The 18,996-nt window shown below is 32.5% G+C and overlaps 1 protein-coding gene across 1 annotated transcript in view; it reads left to right on the forward strand.

The window, feature by feature from the left end:
* LOC100161672 (vitamin K-dependent gamma-carboxylase) overlaps positions 1-17,242 on the forward strand; it is a 36,924-nt gene extending 19,682 nt beyond the window's left edge. Inside the window, exons 2-10 of the mRNA XM_001947697.5 lie at positions 4,217-4,533; positions 5,170-5,325; positions 6,619-6,784; positions 9,431-9,625; positions 10,747-10,910; positions 11,341-11,567; positions 12,494-12,625; positions 15,429-15,741; positions 16,671-17,242. Of these exons, the coding sequence (XP_001947732.1) occupies positions 4,389-4,533; positions 5,170-5,325; positions 6,619-6,784; positions 9,431-9,625; positions 10,747-10,910; positions 11,341-11,567; positions 12,494-12,625; positions 15,429-15,741; positions 16,671-17,083 (1,911 nt within the window). The 5' untranslated portion in view covers positions 4,217-4,388 and the 3' untranslated portion in view covers positions 17,084-17,242. The remainder of the gene's footprint in view (positions 1-4,216; positions 4,534-5,169; positions 5,326-6,618; positions 6,785-9,430; positions 9,626-10,746; positions 10,911-11,340; positions 11,568-12,493; positions 12,626-15,428; positions 15,742-16,670) is intronic.
* The last annotated feature ends 1,754 nt before the right edge of the window (positions 17,243-18,996 follow it).

Raw genomic sequence — 18,996 nt, forward strand, 5'->3', positions numbered from 1 at the left:
GGGTTATAAAAGTGGGTAGAAATCAATTATTGAAGTTTAAGCAAGCGAAACGATCGAACAATTTTGATCCGCCAATTTATAATTAATCTGTACACTGTCGTTTATGTACAAATTTTTTTATAAGAACCTATGATTTGAGTTCAAATTTCGCCCCCCCCTGGAAGAAGAGTTGAATACGCCCCTGTCTACTCTAAAAGAGTTTTTGCAGTCATCACAACTTCATGCCACTTCTCCCGATCATGAATTATATTCTTGACCACGTCCATCTATCTTATCCATCTATCTTTTCGTTGGACGTCCTCGGGGCCTCTTCCTTGTTGGTCTCCAGGACATAATTGTTTTGATTATGTTATCATCATTCCCGGGCATAATGTACCCAAACTACTAGATTCTTTGACCTCTATTGCGTAGAATTACATATGAAAAATAATCGATAGTAAATCAAAATATACAATCAAAAATAAACAGGTACGCTTAATAATTATAAATATGTATTTTTTGACGTGTAGGTATGTCTTATGGCTGGGGGTCATTCTGTTAATTTGTGCGACACCGAGAATGTTACCATGACGTCATTAGCGTTTAACGTAATGTGTGTGCGTAGACGGTAGGGACCGGTTCGCGGAAATTAGCGATTATACAAACCATGATAAAAGAACATGGTATGATGACATTTACGTGATACGCATTCGTGTGACGTAGGCATCGCCGTTCAGTTACGTTATCATCAATAACCGTTATCATTAATTTTTATTAGATATTTTTATTTAGTATCCAATTTTACATTTCCGTATTAAAAATTATAATAGTAACGTTTATAACTACAGAAAAATAGTAAGGAACATACTACATATATTGTAATAAATAAATATTAACAAAAAATCTTAGAGGATATTTAGTTATGTTTTATTTTAGTGATACCTATATTAAAATTTATATTTTTTATTTTCTTGTTGCCCCAATGAATTTGTTTGAGCCAAATAGTTCTCAGTTGTTTATCTTTTGGGAAAGAATGGATATGCACTGCGGTAAAATACGATTGAGAACGCCCGAAATTTTATTTTTTTTCCAACGTTGCCAAGTTTAATCGAATGATAATTTGAGCACCATAATTGGTTGATACTTATTGAAATAATTCAGAAATATATTATGTTTTTACGATAGTTAGAGTCAAGGTACTAAGAATAATTTATATTTTTATGTCCTAGGTTAAGTAAATTTGGGGGCTTAGATGATCTGAAAATGTTAGTAATTAGGTACTTATGATCTATCAATATAAATAAGTTGTAAAAATGATTGAAGTATAACAAATACTATACCTACATATAATATTACATACAGTTTATATTTTTCTAAAACCATATTTAAGGACTATTATTCTCAGTATGAATATTTTAATAACTCAGAAACTACTTATTAGAATATTGAGAAGAGAAAATTTAAAGAGAATCACCCGCAAAATAATTTACATAAAAAAGGGAGATTTTCATTTGAACAATTTAAGTTTATATCGCCACAGGACATTCCTTGAGTAGTACAAAATTATCAGTAATTTGAAAATATTTGTCTTCAGGTATACTTATAGAATCAGAATTTGAATAAAAGTATTATTAAAAGAATGGAGGTGACCATGTTTAAAAAATCGTTCTGTGTAGGTATTACATATTTTTATAATTAATACATATTATTTTACATCTTGCATTCATATATTTGTATTACATATTATTAGGTGCCCATATATTTGTATAAGGTTATAATTATTAATTGATGACTTTTTTCAAGAATATTTATTTTATGCATACGGGCATGAATCTTTCAATAGCCAAATAAATGGTGTGGCAACGTTCTCAAACGTATTCTTTTTCGAGTATTTTCTGAGTCAGAGGTAAGTTCTTTGTTAATTTTAAGTGTTCTCAATCGTTCGGCCAAAAAGGTATAACGTTCTCGATCGTTCGATAGCCATGCACCGAGGTATCCTTTATAATCTCTTTTTTTTGCTACCGGTTGTACAACCATAATACACGCAAACAGGCATGATGAACTGATGAAGGGATAACTAAGTAACTTGCAGTAATTTAAGTATTAGCTTCTGTGGTAATTAAATTAAAAAACAAAAATATAAATGATAATATTAAGATATTAATATAATAGTATATCTATGATATAGCAATTTACTATTTATTTTAAATAAATTATGTTCTTTTATCATGATACAAACGTTATTGCAGGAATCGTGGTGGCGTGGGATCAGTATAACATTACGTATAATAGCCTGTTGTATAATAAATGTATTGACGATAAAAATTACTCATTATAAATTATATACATATAACTAATATTAGTTTGTTCAACGATGTCAGCAGGTATTATCGGTATTTATTAATTTAGTAAGTTTATAATTCCTCATAAATATAATATATTAAACATTATATATTTCTATATATGTATTATGTAATATAATATATAAACGTTAGTATTCAAATGTTCAGATCGATTATATGACACATAAAGTTGGATAGGTACACAATTATTTATTTTAATTCGATTTTTTTTATATTTAAAATTTTAATTTTTACAAACTGAATCGCAAATTTTATCAAATATTATATTACAAGTAAAGTTATAACACACGATTATTTGTATATCTACCTTTAAGTTGTAATTTTTGAAGTGAAACTTCTTTAAAGAAGGTATATATTATATATAAAAGGGCGTGGCAGTTACGCTCCGATGGTAGGTTCAATTCCGATCAGAGAATGAGGAAAACCAAATTTGATGAATTTGTTTTGATATATTTATTTTTTTCTATACAGAGAAACCATAGAAACGTGTGTTGTGACGGTTTTTTTTCGCACCCTCTGTAAAAAAGTTTCACTTTATCCGTACGTACTCGCAACACTCCCTTTTTTGGAATTTAAAATTTTTGTTATTCTAATTATATGATTAACATTACAGTAAAAACACATTATCCAAAAAAGTGGTCTCGTGCCTTAGTCATAGTTCTCGAAATTCGTGAGTACGTTTCAAATTTCAGTACACACCGTCCTTTATTATTCATCACCAAAAGTGTTGTAAATGAGTCTAGAGCGCGAATTTTTAGGTTCTTAAAAGCTTAAAATATGATGCTAATATGCTTTAAAAAAACCCTAAAATATTCTCTAAATATGCTTTAAACTTTTAAATATGCAAATAATATGATTTTTTTTTTCAAAATAATTCAATAAAAACAATATATGACTTTATAGTTATACAGTATACACTATCATTCCTTTGGTAGGAAACAAGTAAATTATTTAAATATAAAAAATTTAAAACAATTCATACATAGATATAATGATATGTGAAATGATAGTGAAATGATTATATTATAATAGCATGTCTGCATGTAGTGTAGATACTCTTACTTTTTTTTTTTTATTAATTAACCAGTGGCATCTTATGCCATAGATGTTTTTTTAGTGTGGGGTATATGGTACTGTACATTTAAACACGCGTGTTTGTTAGTTTGGCAGAATTTTCTAGTGGACACCCGTAGGTATCTGCCACGCCCGGGTGGGGGATGGCAGCCTCTCTCTCCAGACACAGTGATTGCCCGAAGAGAAGTGCCGCCCGTGGCCGTGTTCGAACTGGCGACAGTGCGCGTCGCAACCGACGCCTTAGTCCGCTCAGCCACTCCACCCCCCTTAATATGTATTATACATCATCTATATTATATATATCCTCAATCCGAAAAAAATTATGTAGGTATCAATAAACAATATAACATTAAGGTATATATTAGTATATTTCCCCTAGCCTCTTCTCTATTCTAAACATTAAATCTGGAGTGATCATTAAAAAAAAATATTGTTTTCATATTGTAAGCTAGTTTCGTTATACAATATTTGTATTTGTTTTGATTTTGTCATAATTTTGTATTTTTGAAATAACAGTTGAGCTGTTATTGTGTTTATTGCAAACATACGAATATTGCGTTTCACGTCGGTCTAAACCGAAAGCGACGTGCGGCACACACAATATAATATTATATCGTCACCGTCATCCCATAATAGCATTATTATTATTATTATTATTATTATTATTATTATTATTATTATCATCGTCGTCAATAAAATACGATTAATACGATATCGCATCGGCTCGTACGTAAGTCGATGCAGGCGCGTTGGTCTTCAATTAAAACGCTAAATATATTATAATATAATTATTATGTTAGGTATACACGTCAGGACGCCGCGCCGCATAACCGTCAACGTCTCCGATCGACATGTCAATTATTTGCTGAGACGAAAAACGTGTTAATAATTAATTCGATCGATCGGTGTACTACTTCAGACGTCGTGTCTGGTGTACAGTGTCCGGCCGGTCCATTCGCACACTTCTGAGCGATGGAAGCGGACACGGAAAATGTCGCCGAGAAATCGTCGCGGAAAAACGTTCGGCGCGAGGCCACGACCGTCTGGCAACGGTTGGTGTCGTACATGTTCGAGCCCGAAAACGGAGAGTGTCTGGCCGCGTTGCGCATAGCTTTCGGTGAGTTCAACGCAACAATAATTACAACGATTTTTATATCGCAATAATATTATTATGTACAATATATTAGGCATTCGTGTAGAAAGTGATCTACGAATTTAAAACTAGTGATCTACGCACAAAATATGCAAATATTATCTATTTTGAATATTAAGGAAATAATATATTATTATATTTTTAATAAATCAATTTTTATTTTTATTATAACTATGTCGGATCAATTATTATCACTATTATTTTCATAATATTTATGAATTAATCAATTTTGTCTCAAATAATTCAAATTTTCAAAATCTGATTTTTGGAATTTTCAAATATATTTAAAGTTATATGAAGAATATTATACTTGGTGAATCACATTGTAATTTGTGTAGTACAAAGTAAGCCCAATCGGTGTTAAATATAATACAATATCTATAATAAGTCAACAAAGCCATATTATAATATAATGTATAGGTACCGTATGGCGTATACCTATGCACTGTACGTCTGTACAAAAATATTTTCGAGACCACGTGATAAGGTTTTACATTTATATAACATTATACTACGAGCTACGATAACGATCGTTGAAATTTGATACCTGCAGTGAATTTAAGCAATTTTATGAGAGTTGTACAACACTGTAACGAGTAGGTCTGCTGATGATGATCGACACGATGGATGAACGTGGTTTCTGCCAGGCCGAAAAACGATGGATGGAACCCATGAAGTGCTATTTTCCACTTTTCGACTTTGTCAAACCGCTGCCCGGCCGATGGATGTGCCTGGCGTACGCGGCAATGTTTTCCGGTAAATCACAGTCACAAAAATGTTTACTAAATATATACAAATGTACAATATACCTACATATTATATATATATAATACACCGGTGCGTGTGTGTTTGCATGATATTTACGCAAAAAAAAAAATCGTCCATGTGCCTATGCCTCTATTTCTCTTTTGTATTCAATCCTGAAATTGGTTTGTAGCAATTTTCCACTCTTCCATGTTACTTACCTTCTACTTTGGTTCTTTCGTAAGAATTACATCCTTAGTCCTTTATAATTTGTTACATATACTCCATTCGTGATCTTCCACTACCATTTGCACCTTCTACGCAGCCTTTTATAATTAATCCCAGCAACCCACCATGCCTCAATAAATGTCCAATCCATTACTTTCTCTTTTTCTTTGATACTATTCCCTAGAGGTTCTCTTGCACATTCTTTTTAATACTTCCTCGTCTGTTACCATATACATCCAACTTATTTTAAGCATTCTTCTGTAGCACAAAATCTCAAAAGCTTCTAATCTTCTTTGATCCTCTTTGGCAGAGGTGGGCAAGTTAATGAAAATAATAAACTGTGGTAAGTTAAATTAATTCAATTCAATTGCCTTCAGTTAAGTTAAAAGTTAACAAAAAAAATCAACTAGATAAGTTTAAAGTTCAGATAGAAAATAAAATTAACCTAACTCAGTTAAAAAAAGTTAATTCTTTTTCAAGTTACAATATTTTTAGTATGTCATAAACTGCCTTAGTATTTTGTTAAGTATGAATAAACATTTACCAAGACGTTTAACACTGTGTAAAAAATTAGATTATTATAATTTATAATATATAATTCAAAAATAAATTACCAAAATAGAAAGAGTCAAGAATTCAGTATTGTCTAGTTACTTACGCATTACACGAAAAAAAAATTAACTCAACTGCACGACAATGATAATTAACTAGGTATAAAAAGTTAATTTACAAGAATAAACATTTTAACTGAATAAGTTAAAATAAAAATAACTAACTAGTTAATTTAAAAAGTTTGAAAAATTAACTCTTTAACTTAACTTTAACTTTTTAACAAGTTAATGCCCATCTTTGCTCTTTGGAAATTGTCCCCCTATACCTATAATAGTATCGCCTATATAGCTTTATCTACTAGACTTAAAATACTTTATCTGATCCATATATACGGCTTCTAATATAATCTATATACTAAGTACTTCAAATCAATGAAATGTGTATGTGTGTATAATATTTACATCCAAACACTTATCCAAATACTTGATTTGAAAACTTCATTCCGTTACTCGTGCTGTGCTATAGGAGTGCTCGGCGTGATGACCGGTTTCCACTACCGGATTAGTTGCGCCGTATATGCGATCCCTTACTGGTACATATTTTTGGCCGACAAGAGCTCATGGAACAACCATTCGTACCTGTTCGGACTGCTGATCGCTATTTTCTCCGTAACAGACGCTCATCGCAACTGGTGAGCAGAGTACCTAATAATATATTTTGTCTCGTTTGCTTTAATACTTGTTATATAGTTAAAGTATTAGGGAGTAACTTAACTTAAGTTGCAAGAAACGAAATCACTTTTAAAGTAATTTCATGGTTATATAATTAGAGTTTAGTTTAAGAAATGTAAACATAATTTAAGTTACTCTTTTGAAGTAAGATTACTAATTTAATCGTTACTTTATTTTTTTAAATATATTTTAAGAAGTAAGAAACAATTGATAATATATATTTAAATCAGGGCTTCAAACCGGTTATATTGGAAAATTTACATGAACGAATACGAAAATGAAACCACAATTAATTATTTTATAGAATGAAAACGAAAAGTTTATCCAGAGTTATTTTTTGTTCTTGAAAAAAAAAATAATTTTTAAATCAGGAATTAGAAAATAAATAATAATCATGTTTATACTTTATATGTTGGTCACTCTGTTTCTAATATGATAAATGTTAGTGGTCTCCCAAGGTTTATAATCTATAAATCTTGGTGGTTTTCCACCACCATTATACAGTTTGCCGCCTTTAATACTCATTAAGTATGCAGTATGCGATAATTTGATAATCTAAGACCGTGCATGAGGTTGTTGGTAACATTGTTTTATACTTTTATGCATGAAGACTAGAGATAGTCTAGAGATATTACTAGCCCTCATGATTTCATTACATTAAAACATAAAAATTATAAAATAAAGTTAATTTTATATGTAGTTGTATTTTTTTTCTTATAGTATTAGTCAGTAGGTAGATAGTAGATACATATTATTATTCATATTATTAAAAAAAAATTAACCAGTTTTTAATAATCATAACATTTAGGATCAATATTAACCGGTTTTTCAAACCAAAAAAAATTAGAAAAGAACTAAAACCATTAACCACAAACAATCATTTCGGTTTGAAGCCCTAATTTAAATATATCATTTATTGAATATTCACATAGGTACCTAAGAACGATTTTCGATCTAACATTATTATAATAGCTATTTGACAAAAGTTTTATGTTTAATTAGTAGTAATTTTTAAAATGCATTGTTATTTAAATAATAAAGAATAATGTGTTAGATAATAATTGTCTTTTTTAGTTCTTGAAAAAACATTTTATATAATTTTATACTGTTGATTGTCATAAATTAATTGGTGTAAATATCAATAAAAATCATTACAAAAATCCAGTAATATTTCTTTAAATGAAAAATTTTATTTCAATAGTATGTTACTATTTTAGATTGTGAGCAGAGCGTTGAATGTATTGATTTTACAATGACATGTGTGTTTTTTAAAATTTTTTTATTTGTGAATGTGTACACGACAAAGTCGAATTAATGCTTCAATTTTCAACTTCAATATCTTGTCCAATGGAAAATGAATCTAGTGGTATAGGAACATTTTAATCCTTTGGGAGACATTTTGATCCGTTTGCTACAAAAATAAAATGTTCTAAACGGATCAAATTGTCTCCAGGGGACTCTTTGATCCGTTTTTTCTTAAGAACATTTTGATCTGTGTAACAAAAATCCGATTTCATGAGATTTGGTGATTTGCTGTCTTGTGTACAAAACCTCGGAATGTGAGACACCTACATGAAGCCCATTCATCAAAATGAATTTCTGATCCTGCCTTGCTTTCACGTTTTATTATCGGTAAAAGTTAAGTGTTCCTCAAACGCGTCGATGAGCATAAAAATAACGGCAATCGTTTCCATTTTTTAAACCAAATACCCAGGGGCCGTCTACCCGTGCGTCATAATTTTGATTATTAAATACCTCAACTTTTATATCTGTCAAGGAGGGAAGAGCATCTTCAGCTAATAATCTACAATCTACCCCTATGGTACTTCCTTCGGCCACCGAAACGAGCTTCATCAATCTGAATTAGATTTTGTGCATTTCCAACCATTTTCTTTTAATATTCAAAATAGCTGTGCATACTTCTCGGCACATGTTAAACCAGTCACCAGTAGGTGACATACTCATTGCATCTTACTGTCCGATCCATTACCATTTGTTTGGGCAATTCCAATACAAAAGTAAATACAAGTTCAACAATTTGATAAAGCACCCGCTGTTGCAACGTTTGTTCAAATCAGTAAAACTTGTGCTGATCTAGTTGTCTGACAGCCTCTTTTTAAACACCAAAAAATGGCCAATCACTTTATCTGCATTTCTGTACCGCATTTATAACAAAGGGCTTTGTCTTTGGCACTTTTTAACAATCATTTTTCTACTAAAAACTATAAACTTTATTCACAATAATATCATAAAATATACGTCTTAATAATAACATAGGCTGACTGACCATCTTCGCTCAGAATCGTTTTTCTTATACAATGATATTATATCATTGAATTAAAATGTTTCACCATCCATTACAGTAACCTACTTTTAACCTACTCTACAGAAAAGCGACACCCACTTGTCCGCCTTTTTTTCAACTCAAAAGTAATACGTGACGACCAAATAAAACAAAAGTAACTTAAGAATAATTTAATTACAATTTTTAAAGGTAATTTGTGATATAATTCAACTGTTAAAAAATATAACTTCCCAAACAGTGCAATAATAAAATTATCACATATAATAAATTATGTTTTCACCACACGCGTATTACCCCGAAGGTCTGTGGACAGATGGCTTCGGCGAAAAATGCCGCTGGACGCGCCGTCGTTGGTGCCCCGTTGGAACTATCTACTGCTCAGGATACAGTTTTTCATCATGTACTTCGTAGCTGGCCTAAAAAAGTTTGAACCTGATTGGCTGTGGGGTTACTCGATGATGTCGTTGGGCCACCATCACGTGTTTACCCCTTTCAGGTGCATATAATATATAATTAATTTCTTGAACAACAAATATTATTATCAGTGGCGTAACTCATGAGTCATGAGTCAAGAGTGATCAGTGGATGCAGTAGCACCCGATCCCGAACGCTAGGGTCCCAAAGTATATTTTTCTTTTAATAATATATTGTTTTTAATTTATTTTAATGATTTAAGGAACACTTGAATTTACTATTAATTTAATGAACATGTAGTGTGAATAATAATATGTTACCGACTCAATTTTTATGTATATGGGGTGAACTTATGTTTACCATTTCTGGAAATTCAAAATGTTTAATAGAAACTTGAAAGTTTTACGCCTATTTTGGAAATAGACATAAATACTATACGTACTACCTACTATATTATGTATATAACTAGATGATTCCATGCACATCGTTGCCCGGCAACCAATAATTATTATTAGCTTCAAAATCCATGGTAACCAATTAAAAACAAAAAGTTCCTTCGGAAATCTCAAAGCCCCTGTTTGGGCACCTCCCGAGGTTGGTCCTCTCCCTTTTTAAATTAGCCTATCTTCTGATCTGAGGTCTAATCTATCTCTATACCAAATGATCCCGTGCACTTCGTTGCCCAGCAACTCTATGTGAATAATATGTTTTACATATTACCATGGCAACCATTTATATACAAAAAACTCCATCGGAAATCTCAACATAATATATAAATGGTTGCCATGGTGATATAGACACACACACACCCAGACGGAACTCTCCAAATAATATATAAATGGTTGCCATGTTATTTGTTAATATAAACATACATTCATTCTTATATATATAGATATATGCTATGTTTCCTAGGTAGTCTTCATAAAACAATGTAGGTATGATAAAAATAAATCATATAATATTAGGTATTAAAAAAAGTGTATGAAACAATTTCAGAAAATGAACAAACACCCCTATGAACTCTCTGATACTTGACTAGATGAAGGGGAGGGGCTTTGAAAATGTTGATCCTGGTCCCAAATTTTAAAGTTACACCACTGAATATTATATTATAATACATCAATCAACATTAAGTGGCAAACATTAAACCAGCGTTAGTGAGTTGTTAATAAATGTTGCTTTCGCCTCCACAAACTGCTGCAGGTACTTTTTCTCAGCTGAATTCATAGATCATTGGATAGTGCACGTCGGAGGATTCCTCATCGACTTGTTTTCGGGATTTGGGCTGTGTTTCCGGTCTACTCGACCGTTCACCATCATCGTGCTGCTTGCATTTCATGGCATGAACGCAACCATGTTTACCATAGGTGAGTATACCGAAATAGGCGGACAAGTGTGATTTATGTTTTTCGCACAAATATAATATGTATATAAATTATGCACATGAAGACGATAATGAGACACTTCATGTTAACAATCCATATAATTAATTATTAAATATATAATATAGTTTCCTATGTGATATCTGTATAATACAATGTGAGGAAGTTACTTTTTATCGGTAATTAAATTGTATTACGAATTATCTTTAAAAACTGTAGTCATTTTGGGGGCAGAGAACTATTTTTCTTATTCGTAAAATATGATAATAATTTGTACTCCATTCTAACTTTATAACTTACTATTTTATCATAATTTAAAATTGAATTACTTATTATTGTTACTATTACAAAACTGTACGGTGTTTATTTTTATCAAAATCGAATAATATAGCGTTCTCATATTATACTTGCGTAGGTATGTTTCCATACGTTTGCGCTGCGATGATACCAGTGTTTTGCGATCCAGCGACGATGTCTAAGATGTTGCGGACCATTGTTGAATCTGTCTGGAACGACAAATCTGCACCAAAGTCTGTCGTCTACAAACCACCGACGCGAACCAAACAAAACGCCATCGTCGCAGGAGTGTGCGTGTACACAGCTTTGCAGTTGTTTTTGCCATACTCGCATATAGTGACACAGGTATATTATAAGCACGCACTCTGTGACCAACGATATACCACGTTCATAGGTATAAGTGTATAACCTTTAGATTATGAATGTCTTTACTTTGACCACGAATCTTCCGCTTTCATCTTGACTTTGGATTTTTTAATTGACTTTCGTCGTGCCTGTTGATATTTAGGCTTTGGTCGTGAATTTTATTTTTATTAATATTAAAATTAACTTAATTCTCACGAACGAAAAAATATTCATCAATTAAGTAAGTATATTAGATACGTACGATTTTTTTTATTAATTCATTATAATTGTTTAGTATCATCTGTGTGTTGTGTTAGTCTTAAATGATTTAATGAAAAGCAAGTCGTATTTCAGTGGCGTAGCAGGGAATTTTTTATAAGGAGGAAATGGCTAAGTCCCACTTCACATCTCCATTAAACTTTCCTTCACTTAAAATTTATGTAAAATTATTTTTTTAAATATAATATTATAATATAGGCAAAGATAACCACGTTTAATGAAGGGGTTATAACTTCTTCAGACCCCCCCCCTGGTTACACCTCTGCAGAATTTGTTACAGCTTCATCCAACAAAGTATATTATTCCTCTGGTTTGATTTGAAATAATTCGTTGTGGAAAATAATAACTTTCACGTATGTCCACGTTGACATAAATATTCAGTAATCTATTTGGAATGAGCCACATTTTTCAAAGTGTAAAATATTAGGTCTAGAAGCAGTGATAATTCCAAAATACTTTAATAATTATTAATAAAGAACTTTATTTTGAAGAAATAATACAGAATTTTTTTATCTAATACTATAGCGTATGTTTAACGAAATAAAAATATGCTCGAATCCCGTTAAAATCTAACCCATGTGTGTAATTTCACCATCCCTGGTTCGGTTTGACCACCCCTGGCCTATTGCATTTATGATTTATTACAGGGTTACAACGGATGGCGAAACGGATTATACGGATATTCTTGGGACATGATGGTGTATAACGTGGACGTGGCCAAGGTACAAATAAAGGTGTTGGACCACGTGCGCCGTGAACAATTCTACTTAGATCCGAGCGTAATAATAAACCCATTACATTATTTAATTACAATTGTATACTAAACTAAATGGTTCGGGTCCTAGGTAAATTATTTATTTATACATTATAATATTATGCTCATCCAGCATTTTCGCTCTAATGAGCTTGTGTATTATGACGTACATGCTAGAAAAATGCGGTAAAACTGTAATTTGCGCCACATCTAAAAAGTCATTTTGGCAATTTGCGCTGCTTTTTAAATTTGTAAATTGTAATTTGTGCCACACATTGTGTATAATCTGCACTGCAATCTTGTACTGACGAAAATTATGATTTTACGTCACTTTTTTATATTTTGAAGCGGATTACATACGCATGTAAATTATTGGTGGCTTAAATTAAAAGTATTGAAACTAGCAGAAAATTCCATCTTTCACTTTAGTGGCCCTCCACTGCGTATAAATAGTAAATACATAATAATGAATTTGCGTACTTGGTATTTCTTTATTTTATATATACTAGCTGAATTACCCGGCGTTGCCCGGAAAAAAAATTGTGATTATTTAACTCCTTTTGGTTGTAACACGTTGTGGAATTCTTTTTTAAGTGTAAATTATGTTTATATATTTTAATGTATAGCCATCTCGACCGGCGTTGTCCGTGAGATTAGCTTATGATTATGCGAACAGTATATTATCGGGTAAAGCAATCTACCTGCAGTAGCCGGTAGATCGCGGACCTTGTGTGGTTTGTAGCTTGTACATTGTACGTAAGTATATAATTTAACTCTAAAGTATCAAAGTTATACCAAATTTGTCGTTTTTACTTGATTCAACATACGGTGGGTTAATACAATAAATTAATACAAGATCCTAACCTAACCCGGCGTTGACCCGGAAAAAAATTCTGATTGTTCAACTCTTTTTGGGAATAACACGCTGTGGAAGCAAAGTTTTTAAGATTAAATTATATTATATTTTAATTTACTGCCATCCCAACCGACGATGTCCGTGAGATTCACAGCAGTAAATTATCAGGTAGACAATCTACTGTAGGTAGATCTCGGGCCACGTGTGGTTTGTACGTAAGTATCAAAGTTATACCAAGTTTGTCGTTTTTACTTAATTCAACCGGATTAATACAATAAATTAATACTAAATTCTAACCCAACCATACTAAAATTCGATGAATAAAAAAAAACCAAACATTCGTATGTATAATGTATAGACTATAGATAAAGAAGAAAAATTAAGAACGGAAAAATAAGATAAAAATCAATGCGAAAAATTGGTCAGCCGAACCGTGGTTCAAACTTGAAACATTCTATACTCAAATACATAGAGAATACAACTACAGAAGTGCCACTGCGCCAACAGGTGTATCACTCCAATCATAATAATTATTATTAAAACCAATAGCAACAATTTACAAACAAACATTTCCATCGTAATAAATGGTTGCCATTAGTTACTTAGGTAGATGAGATAAAATCATACATCAAATCATAGCATTTTTTTTTTTTTTATTAATAACCCGCGGCAACTTAGGCCATTGGGTGGTTTTTAACTATGGGGGAGGTTACTGTAGGTTTTTTGTTTTAGTTTGACAGAATTTTCACGAAGGCACTCGTAGGTATCTGCCATGCCAGGGGGGGCCTCTCTCTATATACACCGAGACCGAGGTTCGAACCGGCGACGGTGCGCGTCGCAAACCAACGCCTTAGTCCGCTTGACCTCTCCGTCCCCCATCATCGCATTTATGGTTTTGAATAAAGAAAATATATCTTAAAACAAATATTATGAGAGTTGAATGCATGCTTGTAGTTTCTATAGGTAGGTACTCAAAAAATACTTAACTGATTTTGTGAAAATTTCAAATCGTTCTTGGAGATATAATGATAACGTAGAGAGTAGTTTGAACCACGTTCGATTTATATTGTCAAATACTATTATACTGCTATCACTTGCTTCACCGCAGGTGATCGAATTGTCGATCTCGGTCAAATTAGTTTACAAAGCGGGGTACACGGACGAAAATTTGCCCGTAAACTGAGCTACACCAAAAGTAAGATACACCTATACAGCATTTTATTTTATATTTTTAATTTTTTCACGGGCGAAGTCAGATTATACAGCTGAAATGGATGTTGTTGGTTCATCCGAAGGTAACATACTTAAAACTACTGGACTGTTTTCAATAAAAGTTATATCGATAGATTCCCTGAAACTTGTAAGGTGTTTATATCTTATTTCTGCATCTCCTACAAGTAGTAGCTAAAAGGTAGCTCACACTTTATTTCTTTTCAGCTTACAAAAAAAAAAAAAGATATGGCATAAACATTTTTTTTACAGGTATATTTATTAAAAATACAAATTTTTGGCCCGAGTAACGTCGGGTGGACAGCTTGATTATGAATTAGTATACATTTATAAATTTATATTATGTAGTATTCACAACCAATGGTATTACACATTATATACTTAGTTATTTTTAATCTTTTATTAGCAAAATTGAATTTATAGTTTAAATATTTACAAGAAAAGTAATTTGTTTTTATCATCTTACGAATAATATTATACTATTTTATCTCCAACGATTGGGATTCATATATAAGATAATTCATTTATCCTAGATTAGTTGAACATTAAAAAAGCATGACACTAGGTATACCTTTCGAAACCTTTCGATAAGTTTAGCAGAGTACACCAGAAATCAAAAATTAATAACTGAAATATTCTTTCAAAGTTTCAAAACAAATAATATTTTTAACTGAAAAACATACAATTTTGATACATACAACAAATACTATTATATTATTAAAATAAAACGTCACCGCGATAGGGCTGGACGGACAACAACAAGTGGATGTTGCACGGCGATATGTTGAAGCAGTTTGCGGGGTGCGTGGCAGCCAATATGCCCGACAGACATGACAACATGTCCATCACAATGGATATTTGGGGGTCTCTCAACGGCCGGTTCCACCAGCGACTGGTTGACCCAAACGTGGACCTATTGCACGCCCCTTGGTCACCCTGGTCATCCGTGCCTTGGCTATTGCCATTGATCCGGCACTTGGACTGGTGGCGGCCTTGGATAGTGGACGCAAAACGCAGCACCGAAAACGATCTACTATTTTTCGCTGATTTCCCCGGTACGAACTTAATATAGCGCCTGACATATTATGGTCCTTATATTTCGTTTCAAATTACTCTCCCTAAAAAGTTTGATTTGATTACAAAAAAAAAATTATGAGTGAATCCGTACCACAAAAACACTGGAGATTGATTTATTGAACATTTTTTAAAACTAAATATTTTTTCATATGATCAAACGTAACAAAAACAACATAACTAACTCCAACCCAATGATACTTTCCTAGCGCACTGACCTTGCCCAGCGCCTCAACCATCTGTAACATCTCCATCTCTATCAACCCAACACGTAACCTTGCTCCGGTGCTTGTTTATACTCCGTTCAACATGAAAAGCAACCCTAGGAGGCTACCTGTTTTCGTCGGTAACACCAGATGTTTTCCCTGTTTAATCGACCACCTGTAGCTAAAACAGAGCAACCGATGCTCACAATACGGCCACCCGGGTCTCCAGTTCTCCACTCATGTTGAATAGAAAATACATAGTCATATTAAGTTAAATTAATTACAATATATGTTTAGCAAATGAAAAGAAATAATATACAAATATGTAGATTGTAAATAGTAGTAGTCAACACATTATATAAAAGTAATCATTTCAAAAGCAAAGATAGCATTCAGGCCCATATCCAGACTCCAAGACTTGAGTGTTTTAGGAGAAAAGTAATATTATATAGTTCGAGTTAAAGAAAAAAAGTTACATATCGTACGTCACTGTCATGATTATTATGTGTATACATTTTATTCTTCTAAAACCGTTGGTGTTGGGCGGTGTTGGCGTGAACACTGATTTTACGGTGTATCATATCGTGGCCAACTCCTCATTTCGATCCTAATTGTTTCCCAGCAGAGTATCGCCTAATGTGCACGCGATTTCAGATTTCAAAATATCCTTGTAATTGTCTTATATGTTTTGTCTGTCTACATAGGTATGATTGTGAGGAACTTCGCGGACGACCGGGAAGACACCACCACCACGTTGGCCGTGCTCGAGGGTGCCGTTGCCGTCCATGAATCGTGGACCAGTGGCGAAGACGATGACGGTGCAGTGCGACTGGTGTCCGGTGAAGCGATGGAAGTGACTGGCCGTCATGTAGTGACCACCGTGAGTGCGACGCCGTCCTGTTACGTGTTTGCAGCGACGGTGGATAGCGGTGGCGATAGTGTTGGTGGCGGTGGCGGTTGCGATGTCAGTGGTGGCAGTGGCGACAACGGAGGAGTATCGACTCGGCCAGCTGCAGTCGTCCACGATCGCCCTGGCTGTTCGGAGGCTTGTTATGCGTTCGTGTTTCACGCCATAAAAGACGCGTTTTCCGCTTTTTTTTCCCGCACCGCTGTCTGACTGCAAGCGGTTGCAACATGACTTCTCGTGGAGTATATCTAATCCTATTAGAAATGTCGGTAGTTTGCCGTTTGATCAACGTTATTATCACAGAAACTGAACTTTAATCTTTGTGCATACCTACCCATTTATTTAAATAAAAAATAATAATATATTATAGTGGGCGTGCTTTAGTATACAAATCCACTCCACTGTGTTAAAGTAATATCGCGTTTTTATCTGCAATACCCGATAACAACATACCTATATAATATATTATATAGGTATAATTTAAATAATTACATTGTATTTATAGTTATAGCTTTCTCAGCGCTTAAGCCTATACATTATCGTAACTGTGTAATTAGAATTGAAAAACAGGGGCTAGCTACTAGAGTCTATAAAACCTATAGCTCTATAAAAACTATGTTCAAAATATGGCGTGGTGTAGGGCAGCAAAACTCCTCAAACTCCCCAACATCATAAGCGTCAGTAGAGTTAAGTAGTCACATGAAGTTCTGCTGTTGAATCAAAGTTGAATATAAACCATAAAGAAAAAGTGTCTCCAATCGTCATTAAAAATAAAATGTAAATAATAATATACCTAAGTATAATATGTATATTTTTATAACAGTATACATCTATATTTATAAACAAATTATTACCTACATAACATCGGAAAATATTCAATTTTCATACCTAAGGATTCAACATTTTAAAAAAGGTTCTTCATAAGAGCAGTTCATACAGCATGTAACTAAAAAATTTTAAAAATATATGAACACAGTTTTTTTTTTATAGATATTTTAAGTTCAAATTTAAATGAAATTAGATTTACGAAGAATAACAATCTTAGTTATTTTGTTTTAATTTAAAAATATTATTCATGGATTCTTGAAACTTGAAAGTTCAACCTACTGTATTACTAATAAGTAATAACTAATAGTAAAATAATTTACTTTAATAGCAATGATTTTATATCATTTAATTCAAATTTAACACATAGGTACATTACAGTGACCAGGACACCTAATGTACACCAGAGTGATACCAACTTGCCCGCCTTTTGTTTTATGTATTAAGTACTTTTACTAACTGCATCATATTTAATATCAACCCAAACAAGTTTGAATAACCATGTGGGCACGAGGGGTGCTATGTGCAACACTTGCATCATATCTTGTGATATGATAGGTAAGGTTAGGTTTAATAATAACCTATATAAAGATTTAGTAAAAATCAAGGAAATTAGTAGGTACTTATCTAAATGTATTCAATTTTGAATTACAAAAAAATAAGAAAATCGATTTATTCAAAAACTACAAATTATGCGTGAATAACTCCCATTTTGCAATTTTTCTTGAATTTTATTTTTCTCCAATTGTTAAGAAAACTTTTACCAATTTTAATTTTGATTTCCCAAATGTACCATCTAGTTTTTATTTCCTACCAGAAAATATATTGCATTTGAAATTGAGTAAACATACAAAAAAAATATATCATTGTAAAATCAATATATTGATAAATGTATAGATTAATGTATATGTTACGGTGAAAGACGAAAATTGGTAAATGTCGTCATTCCCCGGTCAATGACGTCATTAGCCAAAATGATTCAATTATCTGGGTAAATGTTGTAAGAACACATATTTTAAAATCAAATGTACATCTTTCACCGGTCATTGACGTCATTTATGAAAACTTGTGGTAAATGATGATAAATCTAAAATAATACACTGATTGTTTTAATATAGATACTGTTTAATAATAGTTGATGCCTCCGTTGTCACATTACAATATTTTGTTTTTAACACAGCCATCATCCTATTTCTACCACCATGCCCTACTGGGTACTGGCTACTGCTAAATGTGCTGAATGAATTACTTCAAACAACTCGTTTACTGTGACATAATATAAAACGTCAGTCATTTTC

This window comes from Acyrthosiphon pisum, chromosome A1 (assembly GCF_005508785.2).
Source record: "Acyrthosiphon pisum isolate AL4f chromosome A1, pea_aphid_22Mar2018_4r6ur, whole genome shotgun sequence".
In the NCBI taxonomy this organism is placed as follows: domain Eukaryota; kingdom Metazoa; phylum Arthropoda; class Insecta; order Hemiptera; family Aphididae; genus Acyrthosiphon; species Acyrthosiphon pisum.